This window comes from Etheostoma spectabile, chromosome 4 (genome assembly GCF_008692095.1).
Source record: "Etheostoma spectabile isolate EspeVRDwgs_2016 chromosome 4, UIUC_Espe_1.0, whole genome shotgun sequence".
NCBI classification, from domain to species: Eukaryota; Metazoa; Chordata; class Actinopteri; order Perciformes; family Percidae; genus Etheostoma; species Etheostoma spectabile.
This window is the reverse complement of record NC_045736.1, coordinates 16522778-16544819: the sequence shown is the minus strand read 5'-3', so window position 1 is coordinate 16544819 and position 22042 is coordinate 16522778. Positions and strand designations below refer to the sequence as shown.

Genomic DNA, 22042 nt, shown 5'->3' with positions numbered 1-22042 from the left:
GTGTGCGCACGTCAGTCGCGGGGTTACTCAGCAGCCCCGCCCACTGCAGAGTGACGACACAATTGAAACAGCAGCCGCTTCAGTGGCACCAGAGTGAAAATAGGTTACAGCGTACATTGATGTTAAAATGTATACAGGTTGGCAGGACGGTCTAAAATGTTTTGCACAGTCTTTCGCTGTGCGTTTTGTTGGTAAATGTGAGATGTTATTGTTACTCACGTCTTATTAAACAAGGAAATGAATATGGCCATGTACGTTTGACGTCAGCCCGTTCTCACTCCCGCTTGCAAATCCAAGATTGTATTGTGACCACGGTGCACATTTTAGGACATCCTCGGCCATCAGAGTTGTGTCCCAGACATCAGATGAAAATTGACACAGTTAAAATAACTTATGGAGTTATGTTTTGTGTGTTTATTTAGGAACATTTGATGAAAACATGTCAGACTTATTACATTATGACACATTTGTAATACTTTAATTAATTATTATGGTCTAGTGACTAAAATAACCTTTTAGCTTAGGTTGTACCTATGTTAGGGATATGAAGCATTTGAAGATACTCCTATAAATGACATCACAATAAGCAAAAATACCAATGTAGGCACTGGCAGACCATTTCTATTGCAGGATTTAAAGGGTTAAATATGTTATAGAGATCAAATGTATTCAGTGTTTTGATTGATTTTTTTTATTTTTAGAGTATACAGTTCTTATTGTGTTTCTTTTTCAAACTCAATGCATAATGGAGTACTTATATTTTCTAACTACATACTAGCACTTTAACACACTGTACTGTCAACTGTTAAACTAATTGTTTAAATGTGTTTGACCTGGTTTTATAAATTTTAGTCTATGTATGTATTCTTACGTCTGTATGATTGTTGTCTTTTCATTTTCTTTGTGTATGTAAAACCACATGGAACTATGACAAATAAAATAATCTTAATCTTATTAATATGCCACTTAACTAATGGTATACTAAGGTTGATAATATAATACTGGATTTTACCTGCAAAAATTTTTATTACAAAAAAAATTAAAGAGGAGTCTTTTAGGCATGTGTATCGATACTGTCCCACTTAAGTATTTTTGCAAATGTTAAAAAATAGATGTAGATGTTAGTTTTTCTTTTTGTGCTGTATACGCTGAAATATTCTTACATTTATTTTGGAACTGTTGTTTTGACTATATATTGTTTGGTTTCACATTTCTGCTCAAACAGTCCAGTATTATATTGTCAACTTTATTATTCTATAAGCCAAATGGCATATTTATAAATGTAAGCACACTAATCAGAAACCATTATTCATGGTGTTTGAAAGTAATACCAAACAATGCAAACAATTTTTATTTAACAACATTTTTAATTACGGGGATGCCATGTTTTTTTCGGCCCCCTAACATTTTTAGTGTCAACTGTCAAAAATAAAGTCAACTTGCTGAGACAGTACGGCCTCAGACAAACAGCCTCCAAACATAACATCACATTAAGCTGTTTTATCTGAAATCGTTTTATCCGGGGACCCAAGGCAGTTTTATCTGATATCTGACTGTTTTACCTGACACCTGACGCCTTTACATCTGATGTCTGAGACCTGACTCTGATGGCTGAGGATGTACTAAAATGTACACCGTATGTGAAGTAAGTCTCGTGACAATATCGTATCATGGGACCTCTGGGGTTTCCCACCACTAATCAAAACAATGTAAATGGCTGAACCAATATGCTTAATTGTGGCCAAATTGTTACAGGGATAGTCAGCAGTGGTGTCTATAAGATATAGATATTAAATGTTCATCTGCAGTAGTAGTGATTGATAAATTATTTTAGGGATGGGTACCGAAACCCAATAAGCAATTATGCTGTGGCAGCGATCGTCTTTTTTCCTGTAAGGTGCGATCAAATCTTGCAAGAAAACAAACTGATAATCTATTATAAACGATATAGAAGACACGTTATTAATGATAGAGATGATCTTATTCTGACAAAAAATCTAATTTGCATTCCTGTGCTTGCCAACCCTTTTAAGTTACTTGCCTCTCCCTGCTGTTCTCCTAGTTTCAATGCAGCCGATTTTTACATGATGAAATATCAAAACCTACCCATCCACTTTATATATTTAGAAATAGCCTTGCGTCACTGCTGTTTGTGATTGATTTTCTTCTAAATTGCATAGGCCTACTTGTTTCACACATTGATTTGTGTCTGAACAGGTGACAGAGATGAGCAGACAGACACAGGGTAGTGTGCAGTGTTCATCTGCATGTAGCCTATACTCTTCATGTGTTGCTAAGCTTGTGTATTTAAACGGTTGAAATGGGTGGCAGCAACAACAACAACACCATCCACCGTGTATTGAAGAAGTCAATCAGCTGATTGATAAGCGATAGCAGAGGTCAAAGCCTATCACACCATCACACTCATTCCGACCAATGGTGGAACTTCATCACTCAGTGACAGAGGGACGGAGTTTGAGGTTGTAGGGCTGGTCCGACAGTCCAGCCAAAAAGTAACTTTGAAAGGGCTTTGTGACCAGCAAACTTTTTAAATCAGCTTCTCACTGATTTAAAAAGTGCTGGTCTTAGACCTTTAGACTGAACTCGCTATAAGCCTGCATTTGAAAAAATATTTTATTTACATAAAATGTGACTTTCTGATGCATAACCTTGGGAAGTTGCTGTGGCTAATGGATCATTAACATGACTGACAGAAAATGCTTTAAAAATTCAGTCCTATTTGTCAGGTAGTTGAGGTGCAAGGATTTAGTAACTAGTCTAGAGATGTCAGAAAATAAAATCTTATCCAAACAACAAAAGATCTATAATAGTCAATTTATAATGGGAATTTCTTTGCAGTTCCAGATCAGTCTACCACCGCCAGTTATCGACGATCTAGGCCACAGGGTGTTTTACACACATCCTCAGGCTTCAGGGTTTCAGGGCCATCCCCTCAAACTGGAAGAAGAAGCAATGGTGCCTCAGATGGAAGGGAAGGAAGTGTACTCTTTATCTCTAATACGGTAATGTCATGAATTCCATAATAATAAATATCCCTATATGCATTACCATAAGTACAAAATAGTGTATGTTGTCTTTGAACTTGTTTTTCTTCTTTGGCTGTTCCCCGCAGGGATCTCCGTCCAGTAGAATGAACCAGAAAATGACTGCAGAAAGCGAGAGCATTGCCAAGCTGAGTGAGAATTTATCACACGGAGAACCTTCCCACATTCTTCTTGAGGGTACATTTTGAATCACTTTTTATCTTGTCTTTTCATTCTTTATTTGTTTGTGTCTTTGTATACTGACTAACTTACATGAACAGTATTACGATGCCTTTAAATACAATGATAAAAGGCTTTGTAGAAAAATTGAACCAAAGCTGGCTGTAAACAGTGTATTTTCGTACAATGTACTGTAAATATCTGGGTCCAAATAATTTTTTGTTGTACATGGGCTTGCCATGCTAACCATCCTCTGGTTATTGGCCAAATATGGAAGCTGCTACTCTCTCTGTACCCCAAGGAGAAGCAGCCAACAGTGAAGCAGATAATGGGAACGAAGAAATAAAGAAATTGTTAATTATAGTCTAAGTTGTAATGTTGACCCAGAAGTAGGAAGCCGTGGTAGAGCAGTTATATTAAAAGCAGATTACTCTGTCTTTTTTAAAAAGTGGGGTAAATAACTGGTTAAGTTAAGGCAAATGGAGCAAGACAGGGAGCTGGCAGAGAGGCATATATAAGGCACATGTATGACAATTGGCAAAGAGAGTGAGTTGGTGGACCAGTATATATGTATATATTAAGTAACTGTTAGGCAGGAATAAGGAGCAGAAAATGTGAAAAAGAAACTGCTGAACCCAGGACAGAAATATTTTTGGAAAAATTTCCAGAGAATTATAGTACCTATTTTCTATGCTTAAATTTTGGCACAAGTGCTCAGCAATCATAATTATTGAATATTAAGGAGAGTTCATAATGCTACCAAACCAAATTGTTTTAAGTACAGAGCGTGAATACCAATTTTTTCTCATTTTCTAACAAAGAAAACAGTAGTGTTGTGGGGTTTGTGACATTTTTTCACCATGCTCCTGTTTAATTACAATTTCATTAACTGATTAGGAGACATGGAAATTATTTTGTTATTTAATAAACATAAATGATATGTAAATAGAAAAAAATGTAGTGACACTTTGCCATTTTATTTAGACAATGAGGAGCTAGAACATTTGATAGTGAGTCTCGTTGGCTTTGTCTAAGTACTTCCAAATATCTTGTGGCCTGGGTAAATGAGAATCTTTATAGATGAAAACCATTCCACTTCTTTCATTTTCTGGCATGTGTTGTGCACCAATGCAGATCAGGCTTATAGTTGCATGACTAAAGTGTACTGCATGCTGTAAAAGTGCACACTGTATTCCTCTCATTAGAGCCTTAAGAATGATGCACCCTATTATTCTTGTGCATAGCTAAAAGTATTACATGGGAACAAGCCCAGCTCTGACAGAGTACGTCCTTCCAGGCACCAAATAACAGGTTTTACATTTGGTAATATGCCATCCTTTGAACATGACTGAATGCAAAAACCGATGATTAAAATTCCTTAATTCAGCTGAATATCATGTAGCTGGATGTATTCTCCCTGCACTGAATGAATGTAAGAAGCTCAGTTACTGAAATGCCTTCATTAATAGGGATTTTCATTGCATTTCGGTGCATTATCAGTTCACAGATTTGCTGCTGGCAAGCTATAATAACATTGTTGGTTGACTGTTTTGTGTTATAAAGCTTTTTTTAATTTAGTACTGCATGTACTATAGGAACACCATGCGGTTTACAGCCCCATCCCCCAAAAGACAGAGTGTTTGACAAGCCAGGATCTAAGAAGCTACGGGTCTACAGTGCTGGAGGAGAGAGGGTAGCATCGTCAGGTAAGCTGTGTGCACTGCATCTTGTATTCTCTGTGTATGTTGCAATACACAGTATGATTTGATGAATGCACCATGGTTTAATATGGCACGGTGTTTCATTCTGGTTAACTCTCCAGGTACAGCCTCTCCTGGCCAAAGAAAGGGAAGTAAAATAAAGGAGAAGTGCACGCCTCCACCCAGTAGGCAAGAGATCAAGCAACAACATCTGACCCTACCAGAAAATACAAAGCACCAAACAGCAGGTGAGGCTCACATCTGCTGTGAATAGACAGGGAGCATGACAGGAGGAAGCAGCAGCAGAAGAAGATGTGCACTTTCTGACTGAATGATGGCTAAAAATGTCTAAAAAGACTGTGAAGGATGGCACAAAAGAGAATAAAATGCATATTAAGTGATATTGGTGTCTACTTTGCATGTTCTGATTTTACCAAGTTGCTCCTTATACTTGAGAAAAATACCTACATATACTCTTCATTTATAAATTAAATCACTTCAAAATATTGCATGAAATTTAATGAGCCTCATTTTATGCTGCATTCACCATCGCTTTTTGTTCCCTTTTTTATTTACGTCAAGACCATTTGCAGGATTTTTGTAGGAGTACCTACTCCTACTACAGCCCAAGAAATCCCCTCCCCCCACTACACACACACACACACACACACACACACACACACACACACACACACACACACACACACACACACACACACAAAACACCACACACACACACACACACAGACATGCACACACACACACACACACACACACACTAGCATTGTCCTCACAAAATGAGTGCACATGCTCTGAAAGCTCATTTATGGATTTCTCCACAGCAATACGCTCCTTTGCTGCAGCTCTGCCCACTGACGAAACGTAGTTAGTTCATTAATGGTAATGTGGCACATTAAATAAAAGTCAGAGGGACGTCTCTCGAGCCCAGGGTTTGCCACACAGTGGGCAATTAGAGAAAGTGATTATATTGTGGAGAGGTTCAAATGTGATCAGTCATTCAGACAGAGGTGTCTCTTTCTTTGATCTCAGGCCCATCATGGAGTTTAAGAATGGACATGAATGGATGCCTCTTTCATTTAAGGTTTTAAAAGATTGTTCCCATATATTAAGGGACATAGTGTCAGATATTGTAACACTACTGTAAGATTTTTTTTTTTACTTTAACAAAAGTGGGAAATATTTTGCTTTGAAAATAGGTTTATTTTTAAGGATGTTTGGACAGAGCTGTCATTTCATTAGTGACAACTTTGCACTAAACTGCTTTTCTCACTACTGATTATGTTGTTTATTTTGCTATATTCTTATTAAGGTATTAACATAGCAAGGCTATGAACAAAACCTACAAAAATGTCAGTATGGAAGAAATTAATGTTCTCTTTTGGCAAGTAATGAAATTCATTAACATTTTGCATAGCATTATTATAAATGATTATATGCATAAAATCAAATGAAATTAGAATGGCATTAGTCACCTGATGAACATATTAGAAAAGGATTTATTGCTCTCTGTTTTAACCCCTGCTGTCTTGTTTTGGATTTTGTTCTATAATCTATTATTTAGATGAGAGTAGATGCGCTCCTGCCAAGGAAAGTTCAGGAGCTGCTCCCACACCAGCAGAGTATCTCTCCTGCTCGATCTGTCCAGGTTTGTCTTGTGACCTGCAGGTCCAAAGCAGCTGGGAGAATAATGAAGGGTCAGAGCCCCAGCTCACTCTGCAAGAGGAGGTGTTCACGTTCTCTTCCCAGCCACACTTACCCAAACGAGGGCAAGGCCAGGGTGACCAGGAGAAGATGGAGATGGGAGAAGATCAGGTTCAGAGCAAAAGTGGGAGGCGGTATGAGGCCCAGCCTGAGGATGACTTTATTGGCAGTGAAAGCGATGAGGTATGTCTGCTTTCAGGTAGAGACACATGCACACTATACTTTAAATGCACACACATTTGAAGTGCATCTTATGTTATTTTGCTATGACACAAGATATATTTCACCTGACACTAATGACCATCTGCCTTAAATAAGCAAACTTGTGTTACACATACAGTACACTAACAATGTGGACAAACACCAGCTTTCTAAAATATGATTGGTCCATTTTAGGGATGTATTCTGATTTGTGCGCTCTAATTTAATCTCAATATTGTAGCAAAGATTAAGGGTATTATACTATCCCAGAGTATGTCCAATATTTGAATTGATTTAGTTTATTTTGATTAGTTGCTGTTTACTGAAGATTAAGAATAATTTAACTTTAAAAGTCAGAGGGGTTATGAATCATCAGATAATTGATTAATAGTTCTGAAGTTATGATAAAGAACAGTAGTATTCTTTCTGCTGAGCAGAGAAATTAAATGGTTGTTTAATACGGTACATACAGATGACTAACTTCAAAGGAATGCTAATCGCTCTTACTTATTTAAAACATAATAACAAGTTTGATATTTTAGATTTAAGAACCTCACTGTGTTGCTGATTAGTTTAGTTTCTTTTTTTTTATGCTAATAAAGTAATGCATTATATGCACCATGTTAAAGACAAAATCCACCCAAACACACAATAACCTAAAAAAAGAGATACTGTAAATGTCTGTTGCATGCATTTGTCAAATCTGATGTTCGATACTGCATTTTTTTAACTCGTTGATAACATCAAGAGACTGCTGCATTACTGATAAGGTACCAAACATAGACAACATGCCACTGTGTCAGCATATTTCCAGGGTTTTTGTAATGGAGTCAAGAGGAGAAAATCCGCTCTAAAACATTAATAGTAAATGTTAGGTATCATTAACTCCGGGCTTTTCTCAAGACTTACTGTTAACCACTGACATTCTGTGCATTTGCATGTGTGCATGTATAGAGGCAAAACAGGTGTCAGTGTAAAACAGGTTCTGTGTTCTCTATTCAGGCGACCTTTGTAAACTGCGTGCACTATACTTGCAGTTTGAGTTGTGATGTGTCTTTAGATTTTGCATGACTTTATTTATTGTTTTAAAAAAAAATAATTCACCTCTGCTGAACATGCACAACCTTTTTATTTTCCTTGGCTGCTATTTTACATTGCTTACAAGCCAAAAATAGCTTATTATTAGTGCATTATCAGCATAGCCTACTGGTACTACGTCCCAAAACAAAACAAACAAAAAAAAAGTACCTGTTTTGGCAAGGCAGGGAGAATTGTATGATCACACACACTCACACACACACACACACACACACACACACAACACACACACACCACACACACACACACACACACACACACACACACACACACACACAGGTTGTGAGACAGGTTGCCTGGCAAATGATCACGTAGCCTTTTCAAACACTGCCCTAATAATGAACCATCAAAATCACTAAAAGTAACCACCAACCATAATATGGTTGCCATATAAAAGTATTGTCTGGGCTTTGATTAGCAGAATACTGTGTGCATTGTGCAGCATATTTTCTTTCTCTCTTACTTTCTTATTTTTTCTAAAATAACTTTTGTACCCTGCTGTCTTAGTGTAACTAGGACAGTCCACTTGTTGTTGCCATGCCTTTATCTATGTAGAGTCTGTTAGTTATTTTGTCCGTCCACCACTGCATGTAAGAAAATACAAAAAAAACACCAATGCAACTTTTTAGAATGTCCATCTGCATTCTGGGAAATTAACTGATATCAACCAGCTGAGGTTGAAAAAAATGAATGCACACACATATTTAATTCCAACAGTTCTCAATGAAAAAACACTAAAAGTGTGTCTGATGTGGGTGTTTAAGGGAGTACTTTTCCAAATTAACATTACATTTCGCTTCCATCACTTGAACTCTGGCTAGAGGGTGAAGAAAGAAGCATGTCATTCCATTATGGGAAAGTAGAGTAAGCAATTGGATCCAGTGCAATGCACTGTATTTTGAAACTACCAGCAGAGAGAAGGGCAGTTTTACGTTTTCTTGGCTTCCCACCTACAACCTTTCAGTGAGATGGTCATTTTGGAAGTTCTTCAGAGGAGAAAATGAAAGCCACTTGTTTGCAAAATCGAAAGAAAACCCATTTTTTTCTAAAAGGACACAGTGACTATTTTGTCAGGTATCCACAAAGATCATATATAGGATAACCACAACGTTTTCAAGTATAGACTGCCCTCCAACTGAAAAGTCTTTTTCTGTGATAGATTTTTATGATAGCTGATCTAGCAAGGCTATTTACGGTACTGGTGTACCTTTCAACACAGGTCAAATGAGGAGACAAAATCACCACATGATAACTGCCTGCATTGAAATTAGTCTTTAAATATAGCAGCAACACCACCTTTCCTGTCAGGTCAAGAAACATTGATATCATTTTGGAAGATTGGAGGGGTGGACTCAATGAGAACTGTTGTCCTCCTACTATTTTACTCTACTATATTTAACTATTATATAACCCGGTTTCAGTTCAAAGAATAAAATCTAGATAAATAAATAAATAAATATATGCAGTATATATATACATATATAATATGTAAAGTAAATAAATAAATGGTGCAACTGGGACAAAATTGGCATGTGTGGTGAAGACTCTCTCTCTTGATTCTGACATCCCTCATATTTTAACTTCTCTTCAAGCAGGGGAATAAGTTGTTTCTCCTTTAAAGTGATGGTTCGAACTAATTTCACCCTAGGTTTATTTGCACCATGTCCTCGAGCCAAACAACCTCCCAGAAGCTATTACAACACCGAAAAGAGAACATTTTCTTTATTACTTTAACTTATTTGTTAAATGTAAGTGCTGTAGTACAACTAGCAGGAGACAAGTTATAATTGAGGTAAGTTTGGAGACACTTCTTATCTCTACGTATCTCTTTTTGGTGTTGTAATATGTAGACGGTCCCTAAGCACTCATCATACTGCTGGTGTGAGCAGTAGAAGCAGTGAGCAGAAGCCAGCAGGCAAGTGCTATTTAAATAAACTCCTGGTGTACTTACAAACTTTCCAATCCATCATTTTATGATTACATAACCTATTTGTATTACTGTAGAAGTTTGGTATTATTTTGGGCATTATTACTGGGGTAATTTACGAGATACACAGTTGGTTCCATTAGCGCCTGCACTAAGCTATTCAGCTGATAGCGCTAACTTGCCCAATGTTCAACCCACGTGAAAACAGCTTCTGGGGGGTTGTTTGGCTCAAGGTCATGGTGCAAAGGACCTGTTCTGTTAGAAAGTAGGAAGTCATCAACTGAAGATATGTGAAAGAAAACACATTTGTCTGTAGTTCTTTAAAAATAAAAAGCAAACTTGTTATGGGGAGAATAAAATTACTCTGGACTGAGTTTTCCTATAGTAACCTTACCAAAAAGGCTCAGGAGGTTGCAAATGTTGGTATAATATGAGAATGGCTGGTGGATTTAAGACAAATATATGTAACATATGTATTCAATGAATTAAATTTGAAAATATTTGTTAGTGGCTTGTTGATCTTAACATTGTTAATTAATTTCTTATCCTGGCTTGGGACAGATTTATACGTTTTGATAAAATACTTATGGAACTTTAACTTATCATTGCACCAGTGTAGTCTCATCTCTGGTTTATTCTGCATCCGCTATGTGTGTTTGTGTCTGTGTATGCGCGCGTAAGTCGCAGGGTGGAACAAAACAGCAGTCCTGCCCCCTACAGAGAGCTGACAGCAGAAACAACAGCGGCTTTCAGCAACTTCAGAGTTAAAAATTGTTACAGCGTGCATTGATGTTAAGATTATACAGGTTGGCAGGAAGATCTGAAATGTCTTTTGCTGTATGTTTTGTTGATAAAGGTGAGATGTTCAAGTCACACACGTCACGTCTTCATATCAGAAAAAAAGAAATTAATTTGACCTGTTCTTACACAAGCTTAGTCAGTGGCTCTCAGAGTGCACGTGGGACTGCTGGGATTGGTTGAAGTCGTGGGAAAATCTGGTTATTGGTCAAATTTGCTGAAAAGTTGTGGTGATTGGTCAAAACTGCAAATTCACAGGGATTGGTTGAATTTGTGTCAATTGACGCAATCATAAAATCGCAAAATCCTGGAGGGACTGAATAGTCGTGCATGCAAAAAAGGCATTGTAACCATGTTGGAGGCCCAAGAATCCAAAAAACCCCAGTGACTGTGCTGTTTCTTACACCCAGTTTGACTAAGGAACTTAATAAGACCAACTGACCATTCTTTTGAGCCCCACATGGTCATTAGCTGTAGTATTGTAGTATAGTGCCATTAGTAGTAGACATGCAACATATTTGGAATGCCCATGCAGCACAGGTTGTGAGACACTTTTAACGTATCACCACAGCTTTGCATTGCTAGAAGCTTTAGCTTGCTAAGCCACCATATTCTTCCAACATGGCTATAGTAACAACTGTGGTTAGCCATCTGACACAAGTTGGCCTGATTTTGATTAATTCATGGGAGGTTTCTCATTTCTCAACTTGGAGCAATATCATCTTTCAAGGTGTTGCATCAGTTTCATGCAATTCTTTTGAGCTAACGTTTGCACTTAAACATAGAGAAATATTAAAAGAAAACAAAGCAATAATAACTGAAAGAATGAACTATGCAGTAGTACAGCAACTGCTTTCATGACATGTATAGTCAAAGGCTAGCCAAAGAGTGCATTGCTACATTCCCTTAATACTCTAGCACACACTTCTACACACACACTGCTAACCCACCTGCTCACAGCCACACCCATATCAGTACTTTCAAAAATACATGTAGTTCATTGTTTATTAACTTGGACTTATGAAAATGATAAGGCATTGAAAGAAAAGAGAAAACAAATAACATATGGAGGAGGAGAGATAAAAAGAAACCTCAAGGGGCTTATGGTAGCCATTCACCCCAAAAACAAAGCTCAGAGATGAAAGAAAACGCCTCAAAAAGAAAAAAGGGGGAAAATTGCAGTTCGAGGGAATTTAAAACTTTTTAATTTATGAGAAACAAACTTTTAGACTTTAAAAGTAAAAATGTGCTGGAAAATTGGCTCTAAAGTTTTCCCCCAAAATTTTGTGTCCCTTGTTTTTAGGGAGAATGACAAAAGGTGGTGTGAAAAGGGGAAGATAAACGAAATTTGGGTTTAAAATTTTGGATTTCTTTTTTTAAACAGGTTAATAAAAACTTTTTTGCAAATGTAAGTTAAATAAAAATTTTAAACAGTAAAAATTTTATTTTTTGTCACGTCGTGTTTATGTCAAGAGGTGGGGGTGACAAAGCAATTAAAGGAAAAGTTCCCAAAATATTTTTTTAAAATATGAAACTTAGCCCTGTAGGCTTAAATATTGGCTTTGAAAATTCCTTGGGCACAGTTTGGATTAAATACTTAAAAGGGGATTCCAGCTGGCCCCATTTTTTAGCAAATCAAGTTTTAAAAGTCCCAGAATTTTTCCCAAACTCACTATGTTGTCCAAAATATGCAAATTGGCCCCAAAACATCATTTTTTCTGCAGTAAGTATTTCAGTACTCCAGGGTTTATTATGCTTACAGAAACCCCCTTACTAAAATTTGGGGTCCCAAAAAGGGCCATTTTGGTTTTTTTGTTTTGTTGGTGACAGAAGTGGATTTTGCTGTAGAATCTTTTTTTAAGTTTCCATGGACATTTTGTTCCCCGCTATAAAACTGGGTCACAATCGGAATGTATTGTTCCTGTTGTGAATCCAGCTGCCGTCCTCAGTATATCAGCAAGTTGCAAATTGTTCAGAATCATGTACATTTCAAGTCTACAAGAGTTTGTTATGTAACCTGATTGGTAGGCGCCACATTGTGAACTACATCACTGTGTGTTAACTTTGGATCTGAAGGTAAGAAGGATTAGCAGACTTAAAAAGAATGCTATTACCCTTTTTAAATGTGAGGTTAATTTAAAGCTAAGCCACCAACACCTGGTCAAACCCAATGACTATTTGCCATCTCACTGTCAGTTTTATTAAGCACACATCAATCGTGTTCAGGTAACTATACAAACCGTTTACCGTATACTCTTTGCTATGACTAACCATCGTTTTAGCAGTGTGTTTTACAATGATTTTAAATCAACATTTCAGGAGATGAGCTACACCACATTCAACCCAGCTACTCCCAGATCTCCCAGTTCAACCTTGGATGGGCAACTTGAAGTCCATCTTGAATCTCAAAACATTGACAAAACTACACAAAAGGAGCTCAGTCCAGCTACCAGCGGTATGCAGTATCCATCCAGTTGGAGAGCTGAACCAGCTGGGATCGCCCCCACACGTTGCCTCTCACCCGGTGTGACACCCAGCAGACTGGAACACAAGTGTGGCCCACATGGATCAGAGGTTGTGAACCAGGTTGTGGATGAGAACAGCAGTGTATCACTTTCAAGGAGACTCCTCCAAGAAGTCAAATTTGACTACTCCACACAACACAAGGTACTGCTTCTATCTACAACTTGAACAAACAATAGCCCTCTACAGACTGCTATGGCTCTATGTTTTTCATAAAAGAGACAACCATATCTAGATTAACAGTACATAAACATGAAAAGAGCAAGAGAAAGCACACGTCCTAGAATTGAGAAAAATTAATGTTTTAGATAAAGATGTTTATTCACAAGAAATTTGCATCACTGATGTTTGTAAGTTTTTTGTAAGATCTAATCTGTCATGGTCCTGCTTTGTGGGCAGAGGCCTTTGGACTTTTTGTAGGTAATATCCTGTGTATTAGACTGTGTGACAGTATTAATTTGGTTTAATTTACTCTTAGTTTCATGAGGATTCAGTGTTTTGGAGATTTCTGTTTAATGTTCATTGTTTTCTTCATAATTTTCTGTGCTTGCACTATGTGTACCTTATGTGTCCTTGGAGCCCTGCCCAGCATGTCTTCCCTTGTACATCTGTGCTGTGTCTATCCTCGTCAGCCTGTCTTTGTGTTGTCAGTCCTTGTTGCCATTGTCTTGTCATCCAATCAGTGTTCCCCTCCTTATTCCAGTTCTCTGCCCACTCTAGCTCGGCCTTGTTGTGCCATCAACTACTTGGAGTGGCATATCACATGACATGGTTAAGCTTAATTTAAGACAAATAATAAAGGTCCCATGACATTAAAATGTCATTTTTAAGTTTTTTAACATTAATATGCATTCCCCCAGCCTTCCTATGGTCCCCCAGTGGCTAGAAATCACGATAGGTGTGAACCGAGCAAATCTTGAACTGATGTGTGTAACTTAATTCCTCACTCAGTGACAGACGTTTTGTGTTTATAAGACTGCCCCTCGCTTTGCTGTTCGCTAGCCAAAAAAGGTGGAGCATCTAGAATGCTCGACCAAAGAAAAAAGATATATTTTTGTCAGGAGTTGTTGGAGATCACATCACAATTAAAAAACAGAGGGAATGTTTTTTGTTTTTCTTTGCCCAAAATTGATGAATGCAGCTTTATTAAATGTACAGTAGTTTGATTAAAATGCGTTGTAAAGTGTTGTTTACAGTGTCTATCATCACGTCCTCAAGTCTTCAGTAGATGGGCTTGGCTCAATTCATTTCAAGCTTTGGTGGTATTCTGTTTCTGTCTTTGCTCATAGTAATATGTGATCACTGCTGATTTGGACAGCAAAGGAGGACTTGAAGTAAAAATGTGTAATGCCATGCTGAGAAGGATCAGACTACTGCAAGACTCTACAAACTGCGGTTGGTCGCTGCTCCAGTTGAAAAGATCCAGGATCAGAGGATAGTCAACTGGAACGTTCGCAAGGCCTGAAGGGAGATCTGTCACTTGGCTGTTGCTTTCTATATTTACGCAACTCACTGCTGTGACATGTCCCAGCATCCTTCATCTGTGCGGCACTTGACTACTGATTTGTGCCGACTTCAGCAGGCAGCATTCAGTGGAGGCTGTGACTGAAAGGTTGTCAGAGAAATATGACAAGGAGTTTGTTTCTCTACCTGCAACTCTGGTTTATTGACTGTCATTAATTCAACACCAAGAAAAGGCCAGGCCTCTTTGCACAAATCAAGTTAGCATAGCACTCTCTTTAACTTGCTTAGCCATTCTAAAAGAGGGCCAAAACTAAAAATGATGTCCAGCACTACTTAAAGCTCTGTCTCAGACTAATGTCTGAATCTTTACGTTTTTCTCTACTTTGTGTGTGTGTGACTGTGACAAAAGCAAGGCATTGTCAGTGGTATTGCTTTCAAATAAGTATTTTTTTCTTCTTTTTTCACGAACTGAACGTTCTAAAGGAAGAAGACAACACACCGAAGCCTGTTGACTCCATCAATAACAACTTACACCTGCTTAGCAGTCTGCGATTGCATGGAGATGATGATGACGAGCTTCGAATGCTGGCAAGTCTTAAAAAAGAGCAGGAGGATGATGGATGTAGAGCCTCGGGCCTCAGTGCATCTCAGATCCACCACTGTAATGTCAGCATCAGCACAAGCAGTGATGGTGCCTCTACATGGACCCACATCTCCATGGTTTGTACTATTATCCTGTGCTACTACTTGATCTTTTATTGTTGATTCTTCACTAACAAGCAACACTCATGTGCAGCTCATCTACTATTTACAGTCATTAGTACATTGTCCCTCTCTCTATCTTCTGTCTTGAATAATTTTTTTGACCGTGGTGGATCCTCTCACTTGTTAATTTCCATTTTAAGACCCTAACTTATGCCACCATGAAGTACTAATGCACCTCTTTCTCCAGCGTGTTTTCTGCATTACAAAAGATTATGGAGATATAAACACATTAATTGGCCTCTTACAGCTTTTAAAAGCACCCTGGCATAATATCCACAGTTCCCCCCCACTGACTCAAATGTATTTAGGTCATTTGAAATGATCCCCAGAAGTACTTTTTTTAGAATTCAAGGATGGTATAGTTTGCTCTTGGTTATTGAAGGTCATTTAGATCAATGTCCATTAGCATAAGCACATTGCACTTATGAAGAGAGTACGCTGCCTTGTCAGGCCCTACTGGGTCCACTGTAGGATCCCCAGTGAATATAATCATTACAGACGCTGCCGTTATAGGCCTGTTATATTTCTGTACATACAGATATTCATTAATGTACTGAGAATCAAGCAGAACACAGTGAATAGTTATATTACCGCAGGGGTTATCATCTGATTGTTCTTTTTAGAGGACACAGAGATGTGGTCACCATTAAAATCATATATCTTTAGACCATACAGTTAGTACAGGATGAGATTTAAGTGATGTTTACCGAATCAGCTGCAGTGCTTTATTATAAATACAATTAAATACTATGGCAACAGCACCACCATCAGCATATTAAAAAAAATGCTTTGCCAAAAAAAGAGAGGAAGCAACATACAGAAAAACATAAAATTATTTTTTCAAATACAAACTTTTTTTGAGACATTGTAACAGATACAACTTTAAAAATGATCTAATTTGTGTGTGTGAAAGATTAAACCAAGAGATGGTTTTGGGACCTAGGAAGAGAATAGTTACTGTTTAAGACTAGAATTGACAAGCCATTTCTTGTCTCATGATGCTATGATTCAAGTGGCCCTGGTACCAGCCCAGCTGTCTAAAATTCTGACAGCCAATGTTTGTGCCTATACATTCACAGCAGCATAGTCAATGTCCTGAGAAGAGTTAAGTAATTGTACAGCAAAACAACTCCTTTCATAAATCAATACATGCCCTTTACTTTTCCTGTCATATCTAAACGAGTTATATCCAGCAACACTTATTTCTTCATTTGAACATTGTCATTGAGCCAGCTTTCTGTGGGATAAAAACGTCTGGTGTAGCTTCTCTAAATAACACATGCACAAAGAAGAAGGGAGAATTATTAATATTAGATGTGTGAGGAAGAGTAATGATAGGTGTGAGACTATGTAATGTAATACTGCTCAGCCTGCAATTTTGCTTGGGCAGTTGTACAATGGGGGTGGATAATAGGAATAGCATATGAATGGAGGAAAAAGCAGGAAAGCAGCCACTATAGTGTCCACTATCAGTGGAGTTTATGTCTCCATAGCACAGCACAGGCACATTGCCAGACATTATTGGGTCTACAGCAATGCTGATCAGAGACAAGCAGGGCTCTTTTAGGTTTTCTGATTGTTGTAGCAACATTTGACCCAGCATGCAGGATAACAGAGGATGCACATTCGTGGATATGTAGAAGGGGCGCGATAGTGCAGCTTGAGCACCAGGATAACAAAATGTTGGAACATCAGTCAAGGAGACTGGTCAAACAATAGAGGTGCCAGCTATAAAAGCTAACTAGAAGTTGGGCTGTTTTGAGGACCTAGGCTTAGCCATACCTGGTGTGTAGCACACTTTTAGCCAATCCTGTGTTGTTTTTTTTTGGTGAGTTTGTGCAGCAGATAGTTTTTCAGGAAAGTCATCACATTGACTTTGCAGCTACAGGCAGCCAGTGCTGCAGTGCTTCACTCACTGACACATTTAGCTGTTTATTGAAATAATTATTGAATCAAGAAATGAGCAAAATAAGTAATGTACTTCTGTTAGCAGCAGATGGGCTTCTTATTCTTTTGGACCCAGGTGTTCCCTTTGATTCTGTAGTTTATGCAAGTTTAAATGACCATTTAAGGCATTGGGTTTAACATTACCCAATGCCTAATGTTCAGAATTGGCTCAGCTCCTACCTACCCAAAAGAATTTTTGCTATCAACCGACAGGCAACTCATCATCATCTGTGCATATTACCTGCTGAATTCCACTGGGTACAATTTTAGGTCCTGTCTTATTTTTAGAAGAGGATTAAATAAAGAAGGCACTGGAGCGCACAGATAGCTCAAATTTACTTAAGCAATGCAAGGACTACAGCTTCAGCATGACTGCTTCTTCATCAACGTCATGTAACGTAATAGCCTTTAAACAGGCACTAGATTTAAATAACCTCCAGAGGCTATAATATGGTCTTTAGCTTTGACAAGATGGAGAGGGTAACGCACTTGTGTTTAATATAGCTGAATATTACTATAAATTGAATGTGAAACCATTATATTTTACCTTTCTAATACTCACAGCTCACAAATAATGTAGCTTTTTTTCGTTGTATAAGGCCCCAATCACAAATACCACCCAGCTCCAGTCATTTGTCACTCCAAAATAGTTAGAGAACATCTACATTTCTAAACACATTAAACGATTTTACTAATCCCTTGATCTTGGTTTGTACACCCTTCATTTTTCACACATGTTTTTTGCGTCTAGCTTGCACTCTGTATTTTTTTTATCTTGTTGTTTGCCAGAAAGGCAGTGATTTTATTTTGTATAGGTTTTTGTGAAAATGTTCCTTGTGTTGCTTGCGCTCAGCCAGGCAGGGTTGTTGATGTGTGTCCGTAGATGTCAATGAGGCATTGTATGTGATATTGGGCAACTGAGTTGATGTTCTAGACAGTGGTCTCTCCATAAAAGACATGTTGCTCCCTGTGACAGTTTATATGTCAAGACATACACATTTTCTGTTGAGAGACAACAATCATTTGTCAAGCAATGAAGCTTAAATAGCAATCTGGTGGTGGATGCGATGGTCTTCATTTTCAGCCTATATTGAATGAAAAGGTTGTTCTGCACCTATACAACATTTTCAGTCTTGAAGTGCTGTGAGTGTGCATTATATTCTTTTTGTGCCCCAACAGATTACTCAGTGTTTTGTTTTTTTTACTTGATATAGATAACTGAATATTGATATTTTTAGGAAACATTTTGTAAGTAAACCTTTTACTTTTTCCTTATATTACTGATCCAGCCAGCTAATCAGGGTCACCACTACCAGAAGGAAATGAACCCCCTCCTCCAATCAAACCCCAGGTACGTAAGCATGCATCACACACATTTGTACCATAAGTACTTTGCTGAGCTTTACATTTGTAATTTGTAATAAATTGTACACTACAAGACAAGGCTGACAGTTTAGGAATATAAACAAAACTCTTGTGTCGTGATACCACATATTTATATTTGTTACTTATATGTTATGCATGAAGGTCAGGCTATTAATAGAGTCATTTTCCTTAAAAAGAACTGACATGCTGTCTCCAGAAACTTAACCCATTACCTTTGCATACAATGGTATAACAGTTGAGAAAATTGGTAGCCACACTGGTGTATTTCATGTATTACCTGGCAGAAAATGACCTTATATAGCCTAGTATTTGTATTTGGCTCGATGTACATGAACCATACCTTAAAATTCATAATCAGATGGTAACCAGTGACTGCAGAATTAAATGTCAACTGTCAGATAGATATGCAGAATTGGGTCTTTTTTGCTTACAGATGAGTATGAATAAATTGAGTGTGCCAAGTACAGTAGTTTTCTTCTCCCTTTACTGCTGTTGTCATTTTCACAAGTACATACTGTACCGTTTCATAATATTCAATGTTTTCCATACTCTTCCCACATCTTTTTTTAACTTCAAAACATAGGGGAAATTGTGCTTTTTTTAAACAATATAGCTATGGAATTAAACAGACTTAACACATTTGACCCATAAGTTCCAGGACTGTCAACCAACTGCAGTATTGACTCCTATATTAACAGAGAACTGATATTTCAGGAGTGAAGCAATTTTCTGACCTGCTCTAATTCTCACTTTGTTGACACAACACTCACAAATTCCACAGTGTGTTCAGCAAGTTCTTCTAGGAGTTACAGCCTTTGAGCTAAAAGCAGGAGTATGAGAGGTGTGCCTCAGCTTAATCTCTGTGAAATGAGCTCTCTAGACAGGAGTCACTTAGACCTAGGGTCCGGAACTATCAGGGGTCTGGTGGTCCTCTGCCAGAAAAATGTTTTTGATTTAAATCCAGGAAATAATTAATTTGACCATAATAAAATTATGCCTGAAAGAACACTAAACTACATAAATATAAGACAAATATGTATTTCTTTCTTTATTGCTTAAAATAATGGCCAATCATCAAGATTTATAAATAAAATTATATCAAACTAATTGGAAAAAGGGGGGGAGGAATAAATAGGATTTTGATATTGTCCCCCTGTCCCCAGTGGAAATTATGCCCTAGTTTCAAGGTATTGGATAAAACAGGTAGACTGTCATACCGTAGAAACAAACAGAGAACCAGAATAAGCATTTGCGCTGTGAAGAACTCTAATGGCGTTTTTTTAATGGTACCTGCTCGACTCGGCCGTGGTGCCCCATCCTCCTTTTTCCATTGCGTATTAGTTACCTACCGCCTCAGGCAAGCGGGACTGGTCCTCATAGCAGGAAACTGCCGTGACCTAACGCAACACACACACGGAACTTCACAGGTGTATTGTTTTTTATGTGGCTTTTGCCACTGCCAGAAGACAAATTAGTTTCAAAAGGACCTGGAAGCAGCAAAAAAAATACAGGTACCAGAGACTTTTTTTTGTAATGGTAAACCAGAAAAAGGTGAGTAGAGTCGAAGCAAAATCAAGCAAGTACCATGTATTGGAAAAACGGCATAAGTGAGTAAGCAAGGTTGGTTGGAGGCACTCTGTGTAATGCTAATGTAATTAAATTGTTTTGGAATCGACAAACTACTAGTCTGGCTTACATGTATGTACAGTGAGGGTATAAAGCCTGACATTCGGGGCATCTCTTGTGCGCCAGATAGGCAGTAAATTCCCCTTCTATTATCTTTGGAAACTTTAATTTTTTCTGCAAGGGCACTGTTGCTGCATCCAGAGCTTAGCGCCGCCCTAGACAATTGTGATTGGTTTAAAGAAATACATACAGCCCAGAGCGTTTTTCCCCATACACCAAAATGTTAATTCGTGCAGCCAGACCATACATTGCTGACAAGAGTGCTCTGGAGATAGGTCTGGCAATGTGAGACTAGTAAACTACTCATTCCACATCTTTCATACAGCATTGGTATTATTTAACTGTTAAAGCCAGCAGTTTAGTGTCAGTTTTCAACAAACCTAAACATATTCCACATCTTTCATTCTTCAGAAATTGCCCTCTAGTTACTTACGTATTATTGTGCTTGCCAGATTTATTACTGGTAACTTTATATGACACTTTTTTATCATTTACATGATTAATGTTAGACAGACAGGGACTCAAGTCCTTAAAATCAAAACCAAGGGTTCAACTCACTGCTGTATCAGGAGTCATACAAAAGAAATTCATCATTGATGAAGGAAAGGCCAACTTCTACATGGCAGGAGTCTCAGTAGTTTATAATGCAAAGCAGCCACGAGACATCTTCCACCTCGTTTTACCTGCCCACAGGTTAAAACCTGACTAAAGTTAAATTTCTAACCTCAAAAAGAAAACTTATTGGGCTTATATTACTTGAGGAGGCAACATAATTTAGGCATCCAATATCAACTTCAGGCTTATACAATGTTACGAAAAACACATACATTTTGTAGCCCAGAAACCACCAAAATGAACTTGGAGTTGACAAAGTGAGGTGAGAGAAAGTGGGTACATCAGAAAGGTAATTACAACACTTCACCTGAAAATATTTTGTTGTTTTGTTGTTGAACATTACAGATGGTTGTTGCCTAGCAGTGAAAGAGTATCTGGGAGTGAAGTATAATGGTAAACGGGCTTCGTAGTTTTAAAGACGAGATTAAATAGAATTATGTACAGTGCAAACCTAATAGACATTTCAGTCCGATCAGTGTTTCTGTAATGTTCATTCAAGGGAAAATTGCTCCAAGTTAAGGCTCGAGTCAAATAGCTCATATAGGCAGGTTTAATATGTTGAATTTGATGAAGAGTTAGAAGAAACTCTTTAATGCTATCATTAATAATCCATTGTCATACATTACCATCTGGGCAGTATCTAAAGGCTTACAAGCGCTGTATATCCATCTCAAGACCCAAACCCATGGCTGCATATGGATGGATCCCTTGTTTCTCTTTGTAGGGTTGTGGAGACCCTGCATCACCTCACTGAGCCCTGTCTCTGCACATCTGTATGTCTTTGTGGGTGTACACAACCATGCGGCATGTTACAAAACAAGACAAAGGGATTGCATCATAGGTCCGCTACTCAGATTATGCAACCACCTCCTCTCTGACACTTTTGATGTATTGATGAAAAGGGAGGTAGTCTGTTGTGAACATGTGTGGACTCCCATGCATTTACTTTGTAGAGATTTTCATATTTCAATGCCAACATGTTTTAG

General features: G+C 37.9%; 1 protein-coding gene across 5 annotated transcripts in view; it reads left to right on the top strand.

The window, feature by feature from the left end:
- Positions 1 to 22042, top strand: part of cfap20dc (CFAP20 domain containing) — a 34025-nt gene that overhangs the window by 6622 nt on the left and 5361 nt on the right. Inside the window, exons 8-15 of one of the 5 annotated variants that reach the window (XM_032514308.1) lie at positions 2860 to 3023; positions 3134 to 3242; positions 4820 to 4930; positions 5053 to 5172; positions 6507 to 6829; positions 12990 to 13337; positions 15141 to 15377; positions 18659 to 18720. In XM_032514308.1, coding sequence (XP_032370199.1) covers positions 2860 to 3023; positions 3134 to 3242; positions 4820 to 4930; positions 5053 to 5172; positions 6507 to 6829; positions 12990 to 13337; positions 15141 to 15377; positions 18659 to 18720 — 1474 coding nt within the window. Of the gene's footprint in view, positions 1 to 2859; positions 3024 to 3133; positions 3243 to 4802; positions 4931 to 5046; positions 5173 to 6506; positions 6830 to 12989; positions 13338 to 15140; positions 15378 to 18658; positions 18721 to 22042 lie in introns of those variants that run through there. The other 4 variants (XM_032514307.1, XM_032514309.1, XR_004331759.1 and 1 more) reach the window with 4 other exon arrangements.